Source organism: Cheilinus undulatus, linkage group 12, assembly GCF_018320785.1.
Source record: "Cheilinus undulatus linkage group 12, ASM1832078v1, whole genome shotgun sequence".
In the NCBI taxonomy this organism is placed as follows: domain Eukaryota; kingdom Metazoa; phylum Chordata; class Actinopteri; order Labriformes; family Labridae; genus Cheilinus; species Cheilinus undulatus.
In genome coordinates, this window is record NC_054876.1 from 37713586 (window position 1) to 37733234 (window position 19649).

At 39.1% G+C, this 19649-nt stretch overlaps 1 protein-coding gene across 1 annotated transcript in view; it reads right to left on the reverse strand.

Moving 5' to 3' along the window:
- Nucleotides 1–9571: 9571 nt before the first annotated feature.
- Nucleotides 9572–19649, reverse strand: part of LOC121519352 (forkhead box protein O1-A-like) — a 34482-nt gene continuing 24404 nt past the window's right edge. The window contains exons 2-4 of the mRNA XM_041802258.1: nucleotides 15698–15889; nucleotides 12499–13685; nucleotides 9572–11659 (exon numbers count right to left, since the gene is read on the reverse strand). Of these exons, the coding sequence (XP_041658192.1) occupies nucleotides 12522–13685; nucleotides 15698–15889 (1356 nt within the window). The 3' untranslated portion in view covers nucleotides 9572–11659; nucleotides 12499–12521. The remainder of the gene's footprint in view (nucleotides 11660–12498; nucleotides 13686–15697; nucleotides 15890–19649) is intronic.

A 19649-nucleotide genomic window follows, 5' to 3' on the forward strand; every position in this document is an offset into this window, starting at 1 on the left:
CCAGGTTTGTTCCTGCAGAGGGAAATCTTGTTTTCACAAACATTTGACAGCTACTTAAACCACACTGGATTAATTCATAGTGTTGTTTACAACTGAGCATCCATGCATCATAATTTATGGGTATTTTCATACTGATAAGTAAAAAAGGAGTTCTATGAATAGTATTAAAATAACTCAAATCTGTTTATGTGAGGGGGCAAATTTATCCATGTTTTGCATTATAAAGTATTTGCTATATTTAAACACTCCATTGTAAGATGGATGGGAAATATTACATTTTTCTTATCACACAAAGACAACTTATTACTGCAACTTTAGGACAAAAAATATTTCTGTATAGCTTAAGTCATATGTGAAAAAATATTACTGAATTTGGAGAGTTAGGTGGATTCTTGGAGGAAGCTTTTATGCTACTTTTTCCTGACATTTCCTCAACAAAGCACAGTTTGTTAGATTATTTGCATTCATGTCTGTTTATTTTTGTATTTTATTCATTCAAAAAAAAAAAATTTATTCTATTTGTTATATTTGTCATTTACAGTAATCCTGTTTTTTTCTGTCACTCCGAGGTCTGGGAAAATAATTTTCTTCTCTTCAGTTTGTCTTGTACATATGATGGGATTGAAAATAGAGTTAGTTATCATGTGCTCTCTTACACGGATGAGATGTTGCTACTTTAAAAAAATTAACAAAAATATATCAGTTAAAGAGCCTAAAAGGAGTCTGATATCTACTTTTGGATGAAATTGAAATTATTAAAAAGCTGAAATTTACACGGCTCAATCACCACAAGTTGTTCTAACTTAAAATCTGTGATGGAAGTCTAGTAGGAAATTCTGCCCCTTTTAATTTGTGACCCTAAATCAGAACAGTGCCTCGTGTTTTTCCATGACAAGTTGAGACAGGAGAGTTATAAATGTATCAGACTGATACAGGACATGATGGTCTGTTGGGCCATTTCGCATTAAAAGAGGAATACTAGAGGATTAGCTGCTCAAAGTAAAAACATTCATGATGAAACAGATCTGATATCATTTCTCTCTGAGGGCACATATATATATATGCAACCACAAACTGTATAAAAGATGGACAATGTGACAGCTCCCCTGATGTGAAGCCAACAACATCTTAACATTTGAAGCTCCATCTACTGTCTGGCTACAGTCTAGGAAGTTAAACCTGACCTCCTTCAAATAGCTTCGTCCTCACACTGTTACTGGAAGCCACCATCAGTGTAGCGATTAGCTTTGATGTAGCTATAGTATGGCGGCAAGTTTATCAGATCTGAAAAGCTTTTTTTCATTTATATCTTCAAAGAGTCACACTGAAAGCTCTTCTTGGCAAAGAAGACGTATCTGCACACATCTTTACTGACCTTAGCATGAGTTTAATCCACCAACAAGCTCCACCTTCCCAGAACACTTGGAAGGTTCCCCAGATGAATGTGAAATATATCCATGAAATATGAAACAGACTATGTGACATGTCAGGTTACTGCTCTCGTCCATTCTTATGAAACTCTGATATGTTTGATATTTTGGTCTATGACTGCCCACATTGACACAGTGAGAGCAGATCCATGGGTAGATTCCCCAACTTCAGGGCTTTTTCTCCCCCGATTGCATCTGTGTAAACTTTCAGAAAGCTTCCTTAACAACAGGCATCTCTCTGATTTGTCTTCCTCCTTCTATCATCATGATTTTCTAGTTTGACCCTTGTCCCATCTATTAACATGAAGGAGGTGAGCTAAAGCTAAAGCTAAAGACCTCTACTGCACCATCAGCAGGTGGACATCTAAGTGTTTTGGCTTCACTTTTGGGAGGCTTTCATGTCGTCCATCTTTATGTTTTGATATAACACAACAGCAAAATAAGAAATAACACTTGTTTAGTATTTTAGTCTCAGAATAAAACATAGAAACTCATTATACTATATTAACCAGTAATTTTTAGGCAGTTTTTAAAAACTTTATTCAACCTGGAGTCTTCCCCCTTGTGCACAGATGCAGCCCTGAGTCCCAGAGTGCCCCAAAACCCCCCTTCCTGATTTCTGTTGTTTCATGTCAGCGACTCGTACATTGAGGATGATAAGCTGCTTTAGGTTAATCTCATCTCGCATTCATCTCATCCCAGCCTCCCTCTGAGAGATACATGGCAGGTCTCAGGCTGAGTGTGCTCATGCATATTGTGTTTTACATTAGCAAAGCTCCAGCGACCCAAACCACATAATTTCTCCGCTTTGTGCCGGAACCACACAGATAAATTAGCAGAGCTCCAGCTTGTTATGAGGCCTCTCCAGGCCAGCATTCACCTTTGGGAAAAGCTGTTGGCAGAGGCGTTTGACTCCAACACTTCTGAGGAGCATTAAACAATCATCCTCAGAGTTAATCGGGGTTTCGTTGATTTTTGTCAAGAACACTTTTTAACCACGCGTTATGAGGAAGTTATTGGGAACAAAGTGCAAATCTGTCTCAGGGCTGCAAGATGATCTCTGCATATAAAGTCACAAACATTTTTGTTTTCATTTTAAAGGCAATCTTGAAAGCATTCTTACAACCATTAACACTCTCCGATAGACCATTTATGCCATCGGTTCGTGTAAAACAGCTTCCAGGAAAGACTTGCTGATCCATGCAGGAACAGGACGTCTAGCAATGTAAACTGTTGATCCTTGGACCTCACTGAGTATCTCACTTCAACAACAGTGCAGAGACGAATGAGCACAAAAATAAACCACTTTTCTTATGGTTTACTTGTATTTAACAGGGATGACATCTGCAGAAAGCACAACAGCACAAGGCAAAATTGTTTGATCTTTAATAATAATGACGATTTTTTTTTATTCAAATAACTGTGATCTAATAGTTCAGATATTTTTTTTACTCATAAACTTTTGTTTTTTAATGTTTATTTCTTGAATTAATATGGACACTAGATGGTGATAACAAGTCATGTGGATAAATTAGTCAGGTGGAAGGGTAAGGTGTTGTTAGGTCACAGGTGAAAAGGAAGTAAGGTGGCAAACGTGCTGGGAAAATAGGGCTCTTACCGTACATGAAGCAACAATGTTGAACAGTTGGTATTTATCATCATTACATATCATCATTAAGAGAAAATAGATTTGTTTCTTCATTTTGCAATAACATCGCCAAAAAGTAAGACATTAGTTGACTTAAAGAGCCATTAAAGGCCATTCATTGCATCTATCCAGGTGACATGTCCACTGTAAGGACATCGTAGAGCATACTTCATCACAGTCTGTCTGTCTTTCTGTCTGGGGCACTTTTGCTGTGTTTTTAAGCACTAGGACAACAGGGGGGCAAATGCCCTCTCTGCCTCACTTTACGAGTCCACCAGTTAATTGAGGCTTTGGACGCTGGATGGTTACTAATTACATATCCATGAGAACAGATTCTATATTTTATGTAGAATCTATGTAAAGAGATGAGTAGTACAGCCATTAAACCATTAAACACACCTTAATTCCAACTGTGCTGTCCAAGAGTCAGTCCCCTCTGTAACTTTTACCCTAACCCTTGTTTTTGAGAGTCCCCTTGGCCTTTTGAACTGCAAGACACTGACTGCAGATTTCAGATGCTCCCAGTGTTAATTTCATCGACTAGAAGTACGACTAAAAATGTTTGTCAACAGTCTTTTTTTCCATGACAAAAACTAGACTATGACTAACAAAAGTAGATCTGTGATGACTAAAACTGACAAAAAGTACTTTTAGTTTTCATCAAGATGACTAAAACTAGACTAAAATGTAATGAAGTTTTCGTGGAATATTCAAAATCCATGATATTTCTCCACTGTGGGTAAATCTGTCAAGAAAAATGGATCTATAGCTCTTCTGCCTCTCAGCAGTAGAAAGCAGGGACCCCAGGTCTGGCAGAATGTAGAGAACATACAACCGTGATTTGGTAACAGATTTAGGCAAGAAAAACATGCTTGGACTAAAATAAAAGACTTTTTATGGTGTAAAACTAGACTAAAATGTCTTGAGTTTACGTCAGCTAAAACTAGACTAAAACTACAAAGGGTAGAAATGACTGAAACAGAACTAAAACTAAAGGACGTTTCATCTAAAGACTACAATTAAAAATAGCTGCCAAAATTAAGACTGGATGCTCCACTTGCAGACCATGACTGTGAGACTGCACCTCTGTTAGAAGAGAAATACACACTAAAGCTTTCAAAATAAAATCTTTAACTTCTGATTTAGGCTAGGAAACAAGTTTAGGTAAGGATACTAAAAGTTAAAAGCCTGATCTGTAAAATCTGATTAAACCTGATTAACATGTGCTAACATTTAATAAAGTAAAATAAGTAGCCTGCTTACTAGAAAAAGGTAATGCTCCATCACACCACTCAAATTAAGCTAATGTAGATGAGGCTAAAGCTAACAACACTAACAAAGCTAATGTAGGTAATGTAGCTTACATAAATAACATAGCTAAAGGTCACAAGCTATGTTAGTTTATGCTACATTTGCTAAGGCCCACATTGCTAAAGCTAAAGCTAATGTAACTACACTGGCTGATGTAGTAACGTTTGCAACATAGCTAGCGCAGCAACATTAGCTTAAGCTTAAGCTACCAAAACCAAAGTGAGCCACCGTTCAGGTAACTTCAAAATGGGTCTTTACTTTTTCTAATCCCGGATTAGACCTTTGACCTTTTTTTGTACTTTATTTATGAAATGTCGCTTAGTAATGTTTGCAATGTGTTTTTTTTTCATGAATGTAAATGCAAGATTTTCTGACTTAAGTGGAATTTAAAAATTAATAATTTTAACAGGAAATTAAATAAATTCTGTTCTTACCTTATGGTAGTGGTCTGCAAGAGGGGGTGTCTGAGATTTGTGGTCTTCAGCCAGACCTTTCTCCTTTACATGGAGCTATGAGGGTTAGTGGTGAAACCTTCCTCTAAGACAAGGGTGCCCAAATTCTTTTCAGCGAAGGGCCAAAAATAAATCGATGTGGAGGGTCACGGGCCAAAACTAAACATTCGTGTTGCAGTGCATGAAATTATATATGCCTATAGCATAATTGTGCAAAATAAAAACTCATACAAAATAATTTTGAAAATGAATAACACTATTCTTTATTGCCTTTCACAGCCTGAAATGACTGAACATCCATATGGCACAAATACTAATAATTAGGCATGAAGCCTTGAAATCAATTTTAGTAAAAAAAAAAAAAGTACTCATGTTCCCAGCTATTTTTAAACTTTCTCTTATCAGTGTGCCACGGCCTCACACACTCCATCTCTGCCATGACCCCAGCTTGACCCCAGCATCTTCTCACTGACTCACTCTCTGGTTATGGGCTTCTGAGCTGACGGGAGCTCAACAGCACCACCTTACCCCCAATGTAACACAATGTTTATTTGTGGTCAGGAGAGGAAGTGCAACAATAAATAAATATGGAAAGAAATATTTAGACTGCTGGCAGTGGGAAAATATTTTTTTTTAAAAATCAAAAATTTAACCATGGGCAGTGGGCCAAAAATAATCGCTCGTGGGCCAAAGTTGGCCCGCGGGCCCTAAATTGGACAGCCCTGCTCTAAGACCCTTTTAGTTCCTGACATTTCATAAGCAGTTGTCAACAACAATGTAAACAGAAGTGGCGACAACACCGGACATTTATTCTACAAGCAATTTTCAAAATGTTTTAGACATCAAAAGGACCATAATGCATTACAACAACATTAAATTACAGTATTAGGTTCTTTAGTAATTTTCAAATCTTGCTGATGATTTAATGATCATTTGAAACAAGAATCTGGACATCCCTTCCCATAGACATGAATGCATAAAACATAGTGATAGGACCGAGTGGTAGGGGTAAGAGACACTGGAGAACTCCATGAAGAGAACACCACCCTTAAATGCACAACAGCATCCAACACATTTAAATAAACCGTGAAGAAACTATGCATTGGTCATCTGATCTGCGTTAAAGCGTTCATCTCGACAGTAGTATAAGGTTTTGGAGAAAGAATTTGAAACTTAAAGGAACAGAACAAAAAATAAGACAATGTATCGTCTGATTTTAATCATGTTTGGTAACATCACAAACTTGAAGTTAGCAAATAAAGGAGCACTTTTGGTAATAAACAAGGTCATATTATCTACAGAGTCTTGTGTACGCAGGATCTGTGAAACTGAAAACATCCTAGTGTAAAATATTTAACTCTACATTTTTTTTAGTACAGAAAGCAAAACTTATTGAAAGAAAATCTGTCACTTTATGTAACATCATCACCGTGCTTTTGTAACCTTTCTGCTCTAATGGCCGGTTTAACACACACAGCCTGTTTCACACTCAATTAATCACACAATAAGAGACGCTCAGCAGCAGGAGGCGGACCATGAAGGCGCTCTAAGTGGTCGTTTCCAGCACTGTGGGGTCATGTCTCCTGCCTCATCGCTCAATAAAGTGTATGAGCAGGAGCATGGTGGGTGGCTGAGTGGGGTTAAACGGAGGCTGCTGGGTATCACGTACGGTGACTAGGGCACGCCCTGTCAGCCTCTCTAGTTAAAAAACAGGCTCTGTAACAAATGCATGACCTACTTTTGTGAAACACTCTTCTTTTGCGCTCTTTCTGAGGTGATCAGACAGGACATCTGATGAAATGTTCAGTTAAAAAACAGCTCGTGTATCCAGAGGATTTGTTAATCTGATTTATTAATGTTCAGAAACATGAGAAGCAAAGAGGAATTTTAACTTGTGAAGGAGAGTTTCTGGTAAAATGGATAAGTCTGAGGTTTAATGGTCACATAGAGACCAGAGGTCCCTCCACATAATGAGGAGGGAAATAGCAATGCCAACTACTGGGGACCCCCACTGTCCCTGCAGGTCTTTAAAGCATGTAATGTTGTGCACAGCCATGTACTTAATATAAGAAGTTACTGTAATGAGCAGAACACATGTAGACTGTATCACTGAATAGAAATACTTTAAAATCAGACAGGTAATGTCTGTGTGCATCCTTAAAGAGCAGCAGCCCCTACCTCCTGCCTTGTCAAACCAGTCTTTGCCTCTGCCTGGACTGAAGATTTGTCATCGCTGGTGTTCATGGTGTTAAAATTGACTTCCTGGATGAAACATTTATAGATGCCTGTGGTGAGAAGTGATATCTACACTGATGACTCATAATTGTCTGTCAGTGGAAAAAATGTTTCTGCACACAATTTAGTGGCAGCTAAATAAAAGAAGAGCTCACTGTATTTAATAGCCTTTAATTTTAAGTTTACACACAAAAATCCATTTAAGGTGAATAATCCTGTAGTGAATGTCTTTCCTACATTTGTGGCCAAAGACAATCAACAAAAATACATAAAGAAAAAGAGGCATGTTGTGTTATATTGTATAATGTGGTATTGCATGCTATTGTCTAATCTCATCTCATATTATCTTGTGTCATCTTGCATCATATAGTATTGTATTGCATCATCTCGTCTTGTCTCATGTTGTATTGTACTGTATCATCTTGTCTCATATCGTGGTGTCTTGTCTCGTATCTTCTCGTATCATATTGTATTATCACATGGTATCATATTGTCTCCTGATGTCTCATCTCATATATGCTGTTTTGTCTGGTATCATCTAGTTCATGTATTACCGTATCATCTCGTATCATATCTATAGTCTTGTCTTGTATCATGAAAAGGAGACAGCACTCAAAAATGTCCTTTTAGGTAGGTAACGGACGCGTTCCAACTTGTGGTCTGTCGTCCATTGTGCCTTGCCTAAATAAAACTACCTAAAAGGACATTTTTGAGTGCTGACGTCTCCTTTTCTTGTAAGCCTTTTTTGTCGTGCACCTTAAGGAGTTTAATGTTTGGAGGGTACTCCTTTTTTCACTTTCTTTGCCTTGTATCATCTCACATCCTGTCGTCCTGTATCGCATCATCATGTCTCATATTGTACCATGTTGTCTGTTGGAAAAGAAAAAATACTCTGAGGGTGACGATCGTTCTGTCTCTCACATCTTTATGGGCCAATCGGAGCAACAAAACACATGATGATAAGACTCTTGCTTAATCCGGTCGGGAAAAGGGCAAAAGCATCACGACAAACGATGCTGATTGGTCCTGTCACTCTCTTACAGGGCTCAATCTGTTCAGATGGGAGCTTTGCAAGATGGATTCGCCAGTGAGAAACACAGACACAGGCAAATCCATCAGCTTTGCAAGGTTAACATCGCACTGTATCGTATCGTATTGTCTTGTCTCATATGTATCGTATTGTAGCGCATCGTCTCGTGTCATCTGATATTGTCTCCAATCGTATTGTATTGTATCGTATCATTGTATCCCATGTTTGATCACGTTCTGTCTTGTTTCGTATCATATTCATCTCATCTCATCTTCACTTCTTCTTATATCATCCTGTCTTGTATTGTCTCATATCGTATTTTATTGTCTTTCATTGTCTTTCATCATTTCCTCTTGTATTATATCATCTCATGTCGTTTTGTATTGTCTTGTTTTGTATTATTTCATGTCAAATGGTGTCATATGGTATTTTATGTTATTGTCTGATCTCATTTCATCTAGTTTTGTCTTGTTTCTTATCATATCAGTTTCCCCAAACCCCCACCCCTCACCGTACATATCAACATGTAAAAACATACAAAAACATGTAATTGTACGACTAACACACCAGCATTCTGATTTTTGCATGCAAATTCCTTTTTACTAGAATTTACCACAACATAAAGCCTAAAAATGTTGAGCTTTAAAACTGTGAAGATGAACAATTCCCTGAAACTCAAAACTTAATGAACATCTTTTTGATTTACACACCTAGTCCTGGAATAATTTCAGTGACGACTGTGAGCTTATTTGGTGCTACAGATCTTCTTCAGTCCATGGTACAGCTGTGAGACTGCCAATTTCTGTTCATTTCCAATGTCCAACCTTGATTTCTTTTAGCAGAAAACCCTATCTCACACTGGTAGGATGTTTAAAAAAGGAACATGTAATCCTGTTCCAATCCAATCCAAAAAAGCAGAAAATGTCTTGGGCTTGAACTGTAATAACATTGTTGAATCTGAAGTGACATCAATACACTGCTCTTCTTTTGCAGTGCTGAAGTCATTAGCTGCTGTTGCTTAGCCCCCCCCCCCCTGTAGGGGGGCCCACGATCCATGGCCCACTTTGGGAACCACTGTAGTATTGTATTGCATCGTATTTCATCAATCCGTCTCATATCATCTTGTCTTGAATTGTATCATATTGCATCATCTTGTATCGTCTGGGAAGATGATAGACAAAGTTGACTATCTTGGCCTGTTGAATGGTATTTAGTCTTATTGTGTCTTGTTGAACAGAATTTTGTTGCTCAAGATAAATGCCTTTTTTCTGTAGATAGACGACAGAGCAGACAGAAATATGAGAAGTAAAACTGTCCGGTGTGGAAAACCTTAAACCTCCTTAATTTTTCAAGATTTAGGAACCCCAAAATTGTATTCACTTATGCTGCAATATGTAGTCATTACTTAATGCATTGTTTTAGGCCATGAAAGTAAAGAACACACACAACTTTGTTTCTTTCTGCTTTTAATTGCATGTTGACATGGGGATTTATGCGTTGATTTCGTTATACAAAAAACGGCATTTCTTCAAAAACACACAGGGTGTTTATTCATGACAAAACAAGGCTGCATTACATTTTCCTGAAAACATTTCTGTATTGTGTCACTAATGAAATCTCCAAAACACATAAAAAAGCGACTTTAAAACACTTTATTTTACAATGAAATGTAACAGATATTTTGTTTGGGTAGCTTCCTGACTCACTGTAAAATGCTCCCATCACATTTTTATTTCAATTATACATCAATAATTTGACACGACTAATTCACTAACACAAGTCAACTAGGGCCTACTTCATTCCCTTGAGATTTAGCTGTATGGCAGTTTTTTTAAAAACTCCTTTGAAATTGATAATATAAATCACACTATTTGACATTTTTTCAGTGCTGTCACAAATGGCTTTTTGGATGAACTATAATCTATAATAACTTGGCTATAATCCTTGAACACACAGAAAACACATTAAAAATTCAAAGGCAGACACTTGAAAGTCCAAACAGTACTTCTCAAATACAAAATATAAAACAAAATATTTACAAAAGTTAATATGTAATAGATGAAGAAAGACGTAAGAATTACTTACTAAGGAAAATGGCAAAAAAAAAAAAATCCCTTCACTATATGAGAGGTAAAGTACTTTGAGGTATGAGTGTTCAAATATTTCATGTTTTAGTTCGGACTGAGTCTTGTAAACAAACTTTACACGTATAATTATACACTTTTACCTAACAAATCAGATTAAAAAAACCTTCATATATGAAATGTACAACAAAAAAATGAAGTATGTACAATATCAGGGTGATATGATGAGGCGCAGTGAATTTCTTTGGTGCATAACAACTATGTATGCCAGCAAGTAAATACTTTAAAATATGAGCTGTTTACACTAAATTTTAAAGGCTGTCATCTCATTTCTGAGTCCATTTATAGTTAAAACAACAGCCTCTACAACTACAGCTAATCCTATTGTTTCACACAGCTTAAGTCTGGTGAGAAACTCAAAAAGTTCCCTTAAATCTGAACATGATCATGATGTTTTCTTTCAGTTTATTCAGCGTTGTTTTAAAACATTCTCTTAGCCTTAGACCTGCCTGGTGTAAAGAAGTAATCCTAGACTAGAGTTGGGAGTCTTTTATAGGTGACATTTAGTCCAAAAAAGACCCAGTGACATTGAAGGGCATATTTTTTGTGCTGTACAGCTGTATTTTCTGAACTGTTACAGCATAGAAACACACAATGTCTGTGTTTGAGTCAGCTGTTTTATATGGCACATTTGAAATGTGAAATTATTTACAATTCAGTCTATAATATGTACACATCATAAGCAAACATTTTATAAGAAAACAAAGGTGTGGATCTAACAGTCAATTCAAAAAGAAAAGGTTAATAAATACCTTCATACAGTAAATAAATGTTTGATTTAGTCATCTCAGAGGTGAAGTTTGTCTCAAAATTTCTGATATCAGATCTTACAGTGGCGATATAAAGCTGAATTAAAATTCTTAAAGTTGTCATAACATGTCCTGCTATCATGTATTAAGGTCTATAGCTGTTGAGATTGTCCATTTTCCCTGGAGGATTTGTATTTACTACTTAATCAAGGAGAAGATGTGTCACTATGCAGATGATGCACTGCTTTATCTTGTAGGTAAACCCACTGATCATGCCTGGTTAACACACATGCAAACATTTCTTGTTGTCCTGATTTTGACCCTTATTTTGAAGCTGAAATTCCTGTCACAGATTAGACAAAACAGTCATTGCACTGATTGGTATGATGATTATTCTTCAGACACTTTCCCATGTAAACAGAGCAGTTCAGACTTAAAGTCTAACCTAATGATGTCCCAAAGGCAATCTCAGTCTGTATTGTTTTTAACTGCTTTTTCTATTTGAATAATTCATGATAAATTAGTCAAACTAAGCAAATATATATATTTTAGTTTAAACATGGCTAGTTTGCAAATTAACCAGTTGCTCTGTAGAGAGATGGTGATGCCTCTGTGGATTTCAACGTCCAGTCTCTGAGTGAAGTTGATGCTGAGACAAACCTGTACAAGGAAACAGAAAAAACTGTCAGAGGTAAACTTTCTGATGAAGAAAAAACATTAAAACACTTGAAGATTGAAGCTATATTATGCATATATATTAATTAGCAATATATAAATTAGCAATATGTTAGTATATCAATATTAAAGATTGAAGGCCCTGCTTCTCATGCATTACACTCCTGAAAATATCCTCGAATTGCAACGTTTTTCTACATGTACAGAACTTTTATGATTTTTTATGCCAACCCTGAAGCGATATTTCCACAGGTAGTAGGGGGGAATAGTGTGTAAAGGCAGCAGGTAATATTCAGAAAAACATGACTAAGTGGGTTTTAGTGATGACATTTATTCAGTCAGTTGCAGGAGTTTCTTGCAATATTTGGTGAAGTAATATTACACATCTCTGTTATGAAATAGTCGATTTTTCAATCCAAATCTTTTTTTTGTTTAAAGATTTATTTGTGCATTATGTGCCTTTATTCGATAGAGGACAGTGGACAGAGTTGGAAACAGGGACAAGAGAGTGGGGAGAGACATGCGGCAAAGGGCCACAGATCGGATTCGAACCCGGGCTGCTTGCGTACATGGGGCGAGCCTTAAACCACCATGCCATCTGCACCCCCGAAATCTTTGTTAATAGGGCAACTGGACTTGATCACAGGGTTGGCTTAGGCTGTGGTGGAGCAGCTCACTCTGATATCTTTTCATGGGGCCCAGTAATCCTGGTGATGCCCCTGATTGTGTGAATTGTTGTTCTGAGATTTTCTACAAATTGTCAGGAGTGAATGTATGAAAGGGGTTTTAGTTTACTGTATCTTTAGTCTAACTGTCAGACTCACCTGTTTCTCATCCACCATCTATCCTACCCTGACACCCAGCTGTGGGTAGAGGTCTTCACCCTCTGGGGAAACCCATGAGGCCCAGCTGCAGGGTCAAAGTTAAAGTCAAGTGCCCCACCATCCATGAGGGTGTCATGTAGGACGGTCTCCATGTCACACTCAAACCTCTCGATGGACATGTTGTCCAGGTCACTGGGCAGCCTCTCCTGATGGCTGTGATGGTGAGCTGAGTTTACTCCCCTGAAGCCATTGTTGCGGCTCGAGCTCGCTGAAACATCAGTAGGGTGAACTGGGCGTCCTCGGGGCGGCAGCATGCATGTCCTCAGGCTGTTCACTTGAGGAGGGGCCCCTGAGAGACTCGTCCGACTGGTCAGGGGGATCATGTTACAGCTATTCAAGTCTCGTGAGGTTGAAGGACCCTGGCTATGTATAACTTGTGGATTCACACGAGGAACTGGGTGACTCTGTAGAGAATTCAACAGTTTAACCCCGTTACAGCCCCTCATGTGGCTCTGGCTGCCGTAAGTGGGCATCAACCCGACTGCCCTCCCAACCTGAGCCACCTGAGCATCACTAGAGGGCATCATGTCCCTGCTGGTGTCAGCATCAGCGGTCAACAGCTCTTTGAGGAGGCCAGCGGGGCAGATATACTGGTTCTCGTAAGCCCCAAAGCCTGGTTTAGTCTCTGGAACAGTCTGCATTGTAGCAGGGGACAGGGAGTTCATCCTCACCTGGCTGTACACACATTTATGGTAGTCCTGCTGTGGGTGTGAGCTGTAGGGGCCGCTCTGATGCATGGCCGCGTTAGAGGAATGTGAGGAGTCAGGACCCAGCTGGGCGGATTTAGGAAACAGCACGTTAAGGTTATCCAGCAGACTCTCCATTACCACCTCCTGGCCATGTTGAGGTCCAGTCACCTCTGACAGGCTTGGCAGGGGGGAGGTTATCTTGGTCCCTGCCGCTCCAGGATACATCATGTGACCGTCAGACTCCCCCAAGTCATCCTGTTCAGGAGGAAAAGGTGAATGGTGACCACTCAGGGTGCTGGCATCAGAGCTGGTGCGGGTCCTGAAGGAGCTCCAGGCTTCAAAGTCCTCATTGCTGTGGGAGTTTGGGCTTCCCATCCAGTTAGAGTACTGGGAACTAGGACTGCCTGCTCCTCCATCGACCCCTTCTTGCAGCGACATCTATGGATCAAAAAACATCGAACTTAGACAGACTGACACAACTTAAATTTTCAGGCATTAATAACCTAAACTGAATTAAAAGATGGAATCTGATACCCATGAAATACAATTATTTTTCACAAAATTTGTCTGAGAGCATTAATACTGAAGTTATAAGAGCTGCAGCAGATGTCCTGCAGCTTAATGATTTTTAGATCTTAATCAACTTTAAGGACATGCAAAACCACAGACATAAGGACAGATTCAACAGATTTCTAATGTTATTTGTCTGAAATGCACACACTAGACAATTCAGCCAGACTGTGACACCTGCTGTTTGAAGTAACGACTTCACAGTGGAGATTCCACACACTTGGAGGCTCACAGAAATTCATGTGATCAAACATGACTACACTGGTGTGTTGTAACAGAAAACAGGTAAATGAGTGTAAAATCTTGGCCAAGATTAAACTTTAGTTGTGTTTGTGGGTTGTAAAAGTTACATCTAGTTGCTGATGCTACCCGGTCTGTTTGCTCTCACTGTTTGGTGTGGGTATTTCATCTGAAGTGGTCCAACTTAGAATCATAAGGTGCAAGGTGGAGGAGGCTGTGATGAAATAGACAGCAGTGATTTAATCATATTTCTAAAGATTATATGAGCAAATTATCAGTCGTGACAAGGACAAGCTGGACATGCTCCCCTGAACAAACTGGGAGCCAATCTGGCCTAAATTCAGGCTTAAAATTGTCTTTTGTGTGCCCAGCCTAGCTTTGCACTGGGCAGAGGAGAAATAGTAACCCTACTGCCCTAAAAACAAAGTAGAGATACTCTTCTTCAGTCAATTAACTGCTTTTAAAAAACGTTTTACTTTATTTCAAGGCTCTCAAGACTAATCGCATTAATCATGATTAACTATGATCAACAATTGGTGCACTATTTTTCAATTGTGATTAATTGCATGCTTTATGGTCCCTTTCAACAAACTTTGGTTGAGCCACTGCAGCGTCTCCCTGCAGCCACAGTGATGTAACAGTAACTCCACCACTGCTTATTTATGCCTCATTTCACTTCATCTTCTTTACTCTTCACTCATTTCCTTCTCAATCCATAACAAGTTCCTTTTTCCACTGATAAGTCTTCAGTCTAGCTATAAAAGCAGGTCTGTGTCCGATCAGTAAGTCAATTAACGGTTAGTTTAAGACAGTAGAAAGATCCAAAAAGGACACATAAACAGCTTTGAATGCATTATAGTGACATTTCTGAATGGGATAAAAAGGGTATGATTAATCGTGATTAACTACAGAAATCCTGAGATTAATTGTGATTAAAAAATGTAATCTTTTGACAGCCCTACTTTTTTTGTTGGCACTGGTAGTGCCCACAACATCAGTTGGATTGAGGGTTGTTTGGTGATAAAAAGTAGACATGATGTCATGATGGACAGCTTTGTTGACAAATGCGACTCCTTGGTGCGTTCTCGCCTAGATTTGCAAACCAACAATGTAATCACCAGATTTTCCATGAATGAGTTTCTGCAAGAAATTTGTGAGGGATCTTTGATGTTTTATCTGTCAGTTAAATGTGTGCTGCAGCCTACATGTGTTTGGACTCCAATTACTTCACCAGGGCAATAAGTCTGGTCAAGTCGCAGAGATATTGTTGCTTTATTTTTGTACAACTGATGGAGACAGACATGCATTGTCCATAACTTACAATTTATTTATCATGCCTTTTAGTGACCTCTAGTTTCAGGACATTTTAAAATTTCATCACCCTTTAAACAGAGCTAGGTTAGCTCCTTCCCTGTTTATAGTCTTCGCAAAGCTAAATAGATCATTTCTAATCAAACAAATTTTTCACTGATGTCACTCTAATTCTAGGGCAAAAAGGAAACAATAGGATTTTTAAAATTTGAAACTACTCTTTGAGCCTAGAGTTAGCAGAGCTGAGGGGGGAAATGTTTGGTTTAACCATTTACAATGTTAAAAATGTAAGTAATAAAGCAGACATGTTGATAAAAGTGGAACTGTACCTTTTTCTTTGTGGCCCTTCCTCTACTCTTAGCCAGCTTACTGTTGTTGTCCATGGAGGCGGCTCTGCGTCGAGGTGACTTTCCATTCTTTCCCCCTTCTGGGTTCAGCATCCACCAGGAGCTTTTCCCCGTCCCTTCATTCTGTATGCGCACAAAGCGGCTGTGCAGGGACAGGTTGTGTCTGATGGAGTTCTAAACAGGAACAGAGAGAAGTTTATGTAAGTTATCTATACTTTTAAGGCAATAAAATTGTTTATTCAAATAAAGATCAACTCTTTGTTGCAGTAAAGAAGACTGGGGCATTCAATTCTTGTTGCTCTTCAGTGGGAAATAAGAAAAAAGGCTTAATGAAAGAAACATCCTTCATTTTCCACACAGAGCAGAGAAGGAAACTGTAGTTAAAGACTCCGACGTTAAACCCTCTGGAGGAAGTTTAAATACGCTTTTAACTATCTCCTCTGTTGATAACACTGTCTATGGAGGGTTTTTACTCCCTCCTCTCTCTCACCAGAAAAAGACACTGGTTGCTTTAACAATGGAGTGAGGGATGTATGGGAATGTGGTGCCATTTAATTTACAGTACTGGTAACCTTTGAGGACATCCTGTTACTAAATAAAAAAGATGGAAAAGATAAATGAAGGTGTCAAAGAGAAGAAGCTCTTCTCAGCACTACTGAACATTTCAAATCACAGACCAAGGATGATTTACAGACTTAGGTTAAAAGCTATTCTGAAAGCCCCCGATAACACACACATTTATAGTCCATAATCATGGGTTTCCTGTGATCTCCATTGAGCTTTATCTTTGCAGCCCTGGCAAAGATTTCCACCTGCTGAAACACCTCTGCCCCAGCATACTGAAAGTAAACAACATGGAAAAACCATAAATCGGATGCAAAGATCAGAATAGGAGATTAAAGTTTGACACGTCAATAATACCACATATGTAAATGCTTTTAAAATGATTCATACAATCAAAAAGTTCTATTTTTTCAAACAGTTCCACTTTTAAATCATACTTTTACTGAAAGCTGCTGCAATTGAGCATACACTATATGAACAAAAGTATTTATCCACCCCCCTTTTGCAGCTAAATAAGCCTCCAATCTAATTGGAAGGCTTTCCACAAGATTTTGGAGTGTTTATGTGGGAATGTGTGCCCATTCATTCTGTACAACATTGATGTACTGATGTTGTACAAGAAGGCTTGGCTCACAATCTCCATTCTTGTTCATCCCGAAGTTGCTCAATGAGGTTGAGGTCTCTGAGCGGGCCAGCCAAGTTCTCTCTGCACTGAACTCATCAAACTCATGTCTATGGTCCTTGCTTTGTGCACTGGGACACAGTCATGTTAGAACAGAAAGGGCCTGCCCCAAAGCTGGAAGCATAGCATTGCCCAAAATGTCTTGGTATCCTGAAGCATTCAGATTGCCCTTTAGTGAAGATAAGAGGCCGAGCCCAAACCCTGAAAAACAGCCAAATACCATTATCCCTAAAGTTCACCTTTGGCACAAGGCTGTCAGGCAGGTGTTCTCTCAGCATCCGCCAAACCCACACTCACCCATCTGACTGCCAAATGGAGAAGCATGATTTGTCACTCCACAGAACACGTTTCCACTGCTCCACAGTCCAGGGTCAGTGTGGTTTACACCGCTTCATCTGATGTTTGACACTGGACTTTGGTCTGGTTGAAACACCTTAATTAAACAATAAAAACAGGTGTGGCCAAACAATTTTGTCCATATAGTGTATATGGCTATGTAAAATATTACAGTGTGCAGGAGCTTGTCTAAAATCGTTAGTAATTAAAATGACAAATGACTCAAATTTAATTGCCTAGGACTTAAATTTTGTTCCCATAGTGCTGAAACAGACATCAATCATGTTTTGTTTTTACTAGGAGGGTATCAAAGTTTTAAAATCTGGTGTGGTGTCAACCCTTCTTCTGAGTGCATTTGCCCAAAGCACCCTCAGACAATCCGTCTATTGTTTCATGTGAGTATCTTTATCTCCAGCCTGTGTGCATCCCTCTTGAATGCTGTGGTTGGGGACATCTGGCTTCAGTAACTGCAGGGAGCTGCTTTTGCTCTCACATGAGTATTCGGGGGAATTCCCTGCTCGTGTGTTACACTTTGGTCTTTTATGGTACCCACCACCCAGAGCAGAAACGGGCTTCATATTAGAAAGACTGTGTTCTTTACAGAGACCAGACTGTACATTACATCTATGTCCTGCATGACCTCCCCAACCATCCGTGTTTCTTTCTGAGAGTATTACCGCAGGAGACGCCACTGTGTGCTTTTCAGGTTTCATAACATACCATTACTGAAATGGACTGAATGAGGATTTAGGTGTATACATGTTCGCACAAGGACAAGTGAGACCACATGGACGTACATTGCAGGGAGAAGAAGAACAGCCGGTCCTGTTTAGGAGGTTTTTATTCCATCTTTCAGTTGAAGTGTCAAAACAAAAACACAGAGATGACTGGATGATAGAAAAGTTGACATTTTATAAGGACTCTTTAACTTTAGATTTTTGCACCATTTCTTTTGGTGACAACATTTTCTGTGAAGTTTGACCATAAAAACAGATAACAGTGACTTCTTCCGCATGGTAAAAAAAAATCTCCTTTTTATTCAGTCATTAGATTTACCAAACAGATAAGCATTGGCTACTGATATCTGCTCATGCTACATTATCTACCGATGGCTGATGTTTGTCGACACTGCCGATATTAGCCAGTACCAGCGCTGAACTCATGAATCAGTACATTCCCAAGGAATACCTTTGCACACTGTCTCAACTGCATAACTGACCTATCACAAAGCCCTGGCCTCCAAAGCCACAAGCCAATCACCTTTTTTGCAGCTCCACATTGTATTTAAGCACCTGCCTTGTGGATATACATAAAACAGCTTGCACCAACAACTAAAGGAAACGAACCTATTACTAAGACAATGGGCAAATTTACCAAAATGCTGAGGTATCCCTTTAACATGATAAAAAGCAACTTTATAAACTTTACAAAGCAAGACGATTAGACGATTTACAGCCAAGCTAAAATTAGGATGTGTATTATTTTGGCTGAGTGTCCCCATATGAAGGCACTGAACCGCTGAGGGTTCATCCTCACTCTATACATCAACAGCAGCGTTGTCTCATCCTCAGAGCGCAGCAGAAGCAGCGAGCTGTGCACCAATGAGAAGTTTCTACAGAAAAAGAAAGCTGAAGGGGGTTACAGAGTTCGGAGCGAGGATGGGGAGGGTGACACAGTGAGATGTTTTTGCCGTCAGAGCTGAGGTCAATGAGTTCACTGAGTGCTGAACACGAGCTCCTCAGCCGGCGCTGACAGAGACATGCAAACAGGTCGGATGAAGCGGGAGAGCAGGGAGAGGAGGAGAGGCATCAGATGTGACGTGATGACTTGGACTGCTTTACCACAACAGAACCCACCCCCACTGAGTGGGTCTCCTCCCTCCCTCCACTTCCACTGAGTTTTAAAACAAGGCTTCCTGTGTCAGAGGACATCCTGCACATGCACACTGAGGAGCCTAAAGGTGCAGTTAACACTCACTGCGTGACTTCAAAATATAACACTCAGTTTCGTTTCTGATCTTGTGACCTTTATGCTCTTTTTAATAATTTCTGAATCTATATATCAGGCCAGGAAATGAGTCATTAGAAGAAGACCTGAGATCTAACTAGTGTGCTGCACAGACAGCACTTTCTATATAACAGCCTCTATTCTGTTAACCACACCATGTAGCTTATTCTAAGTCAGAGCAAATGTGCAATGCTTTGACACTTTTATAACTGCAAGTACACTTTTTTTAAAGCAGAGGTAACAGAGTGATGAGTAATATAATATTCCCTCCAAATTTACAGGTCTGTGAATACTGACACTGAGAGCAGTGGAATCTAATTGCACAAATACACTTGCGATGTTTCA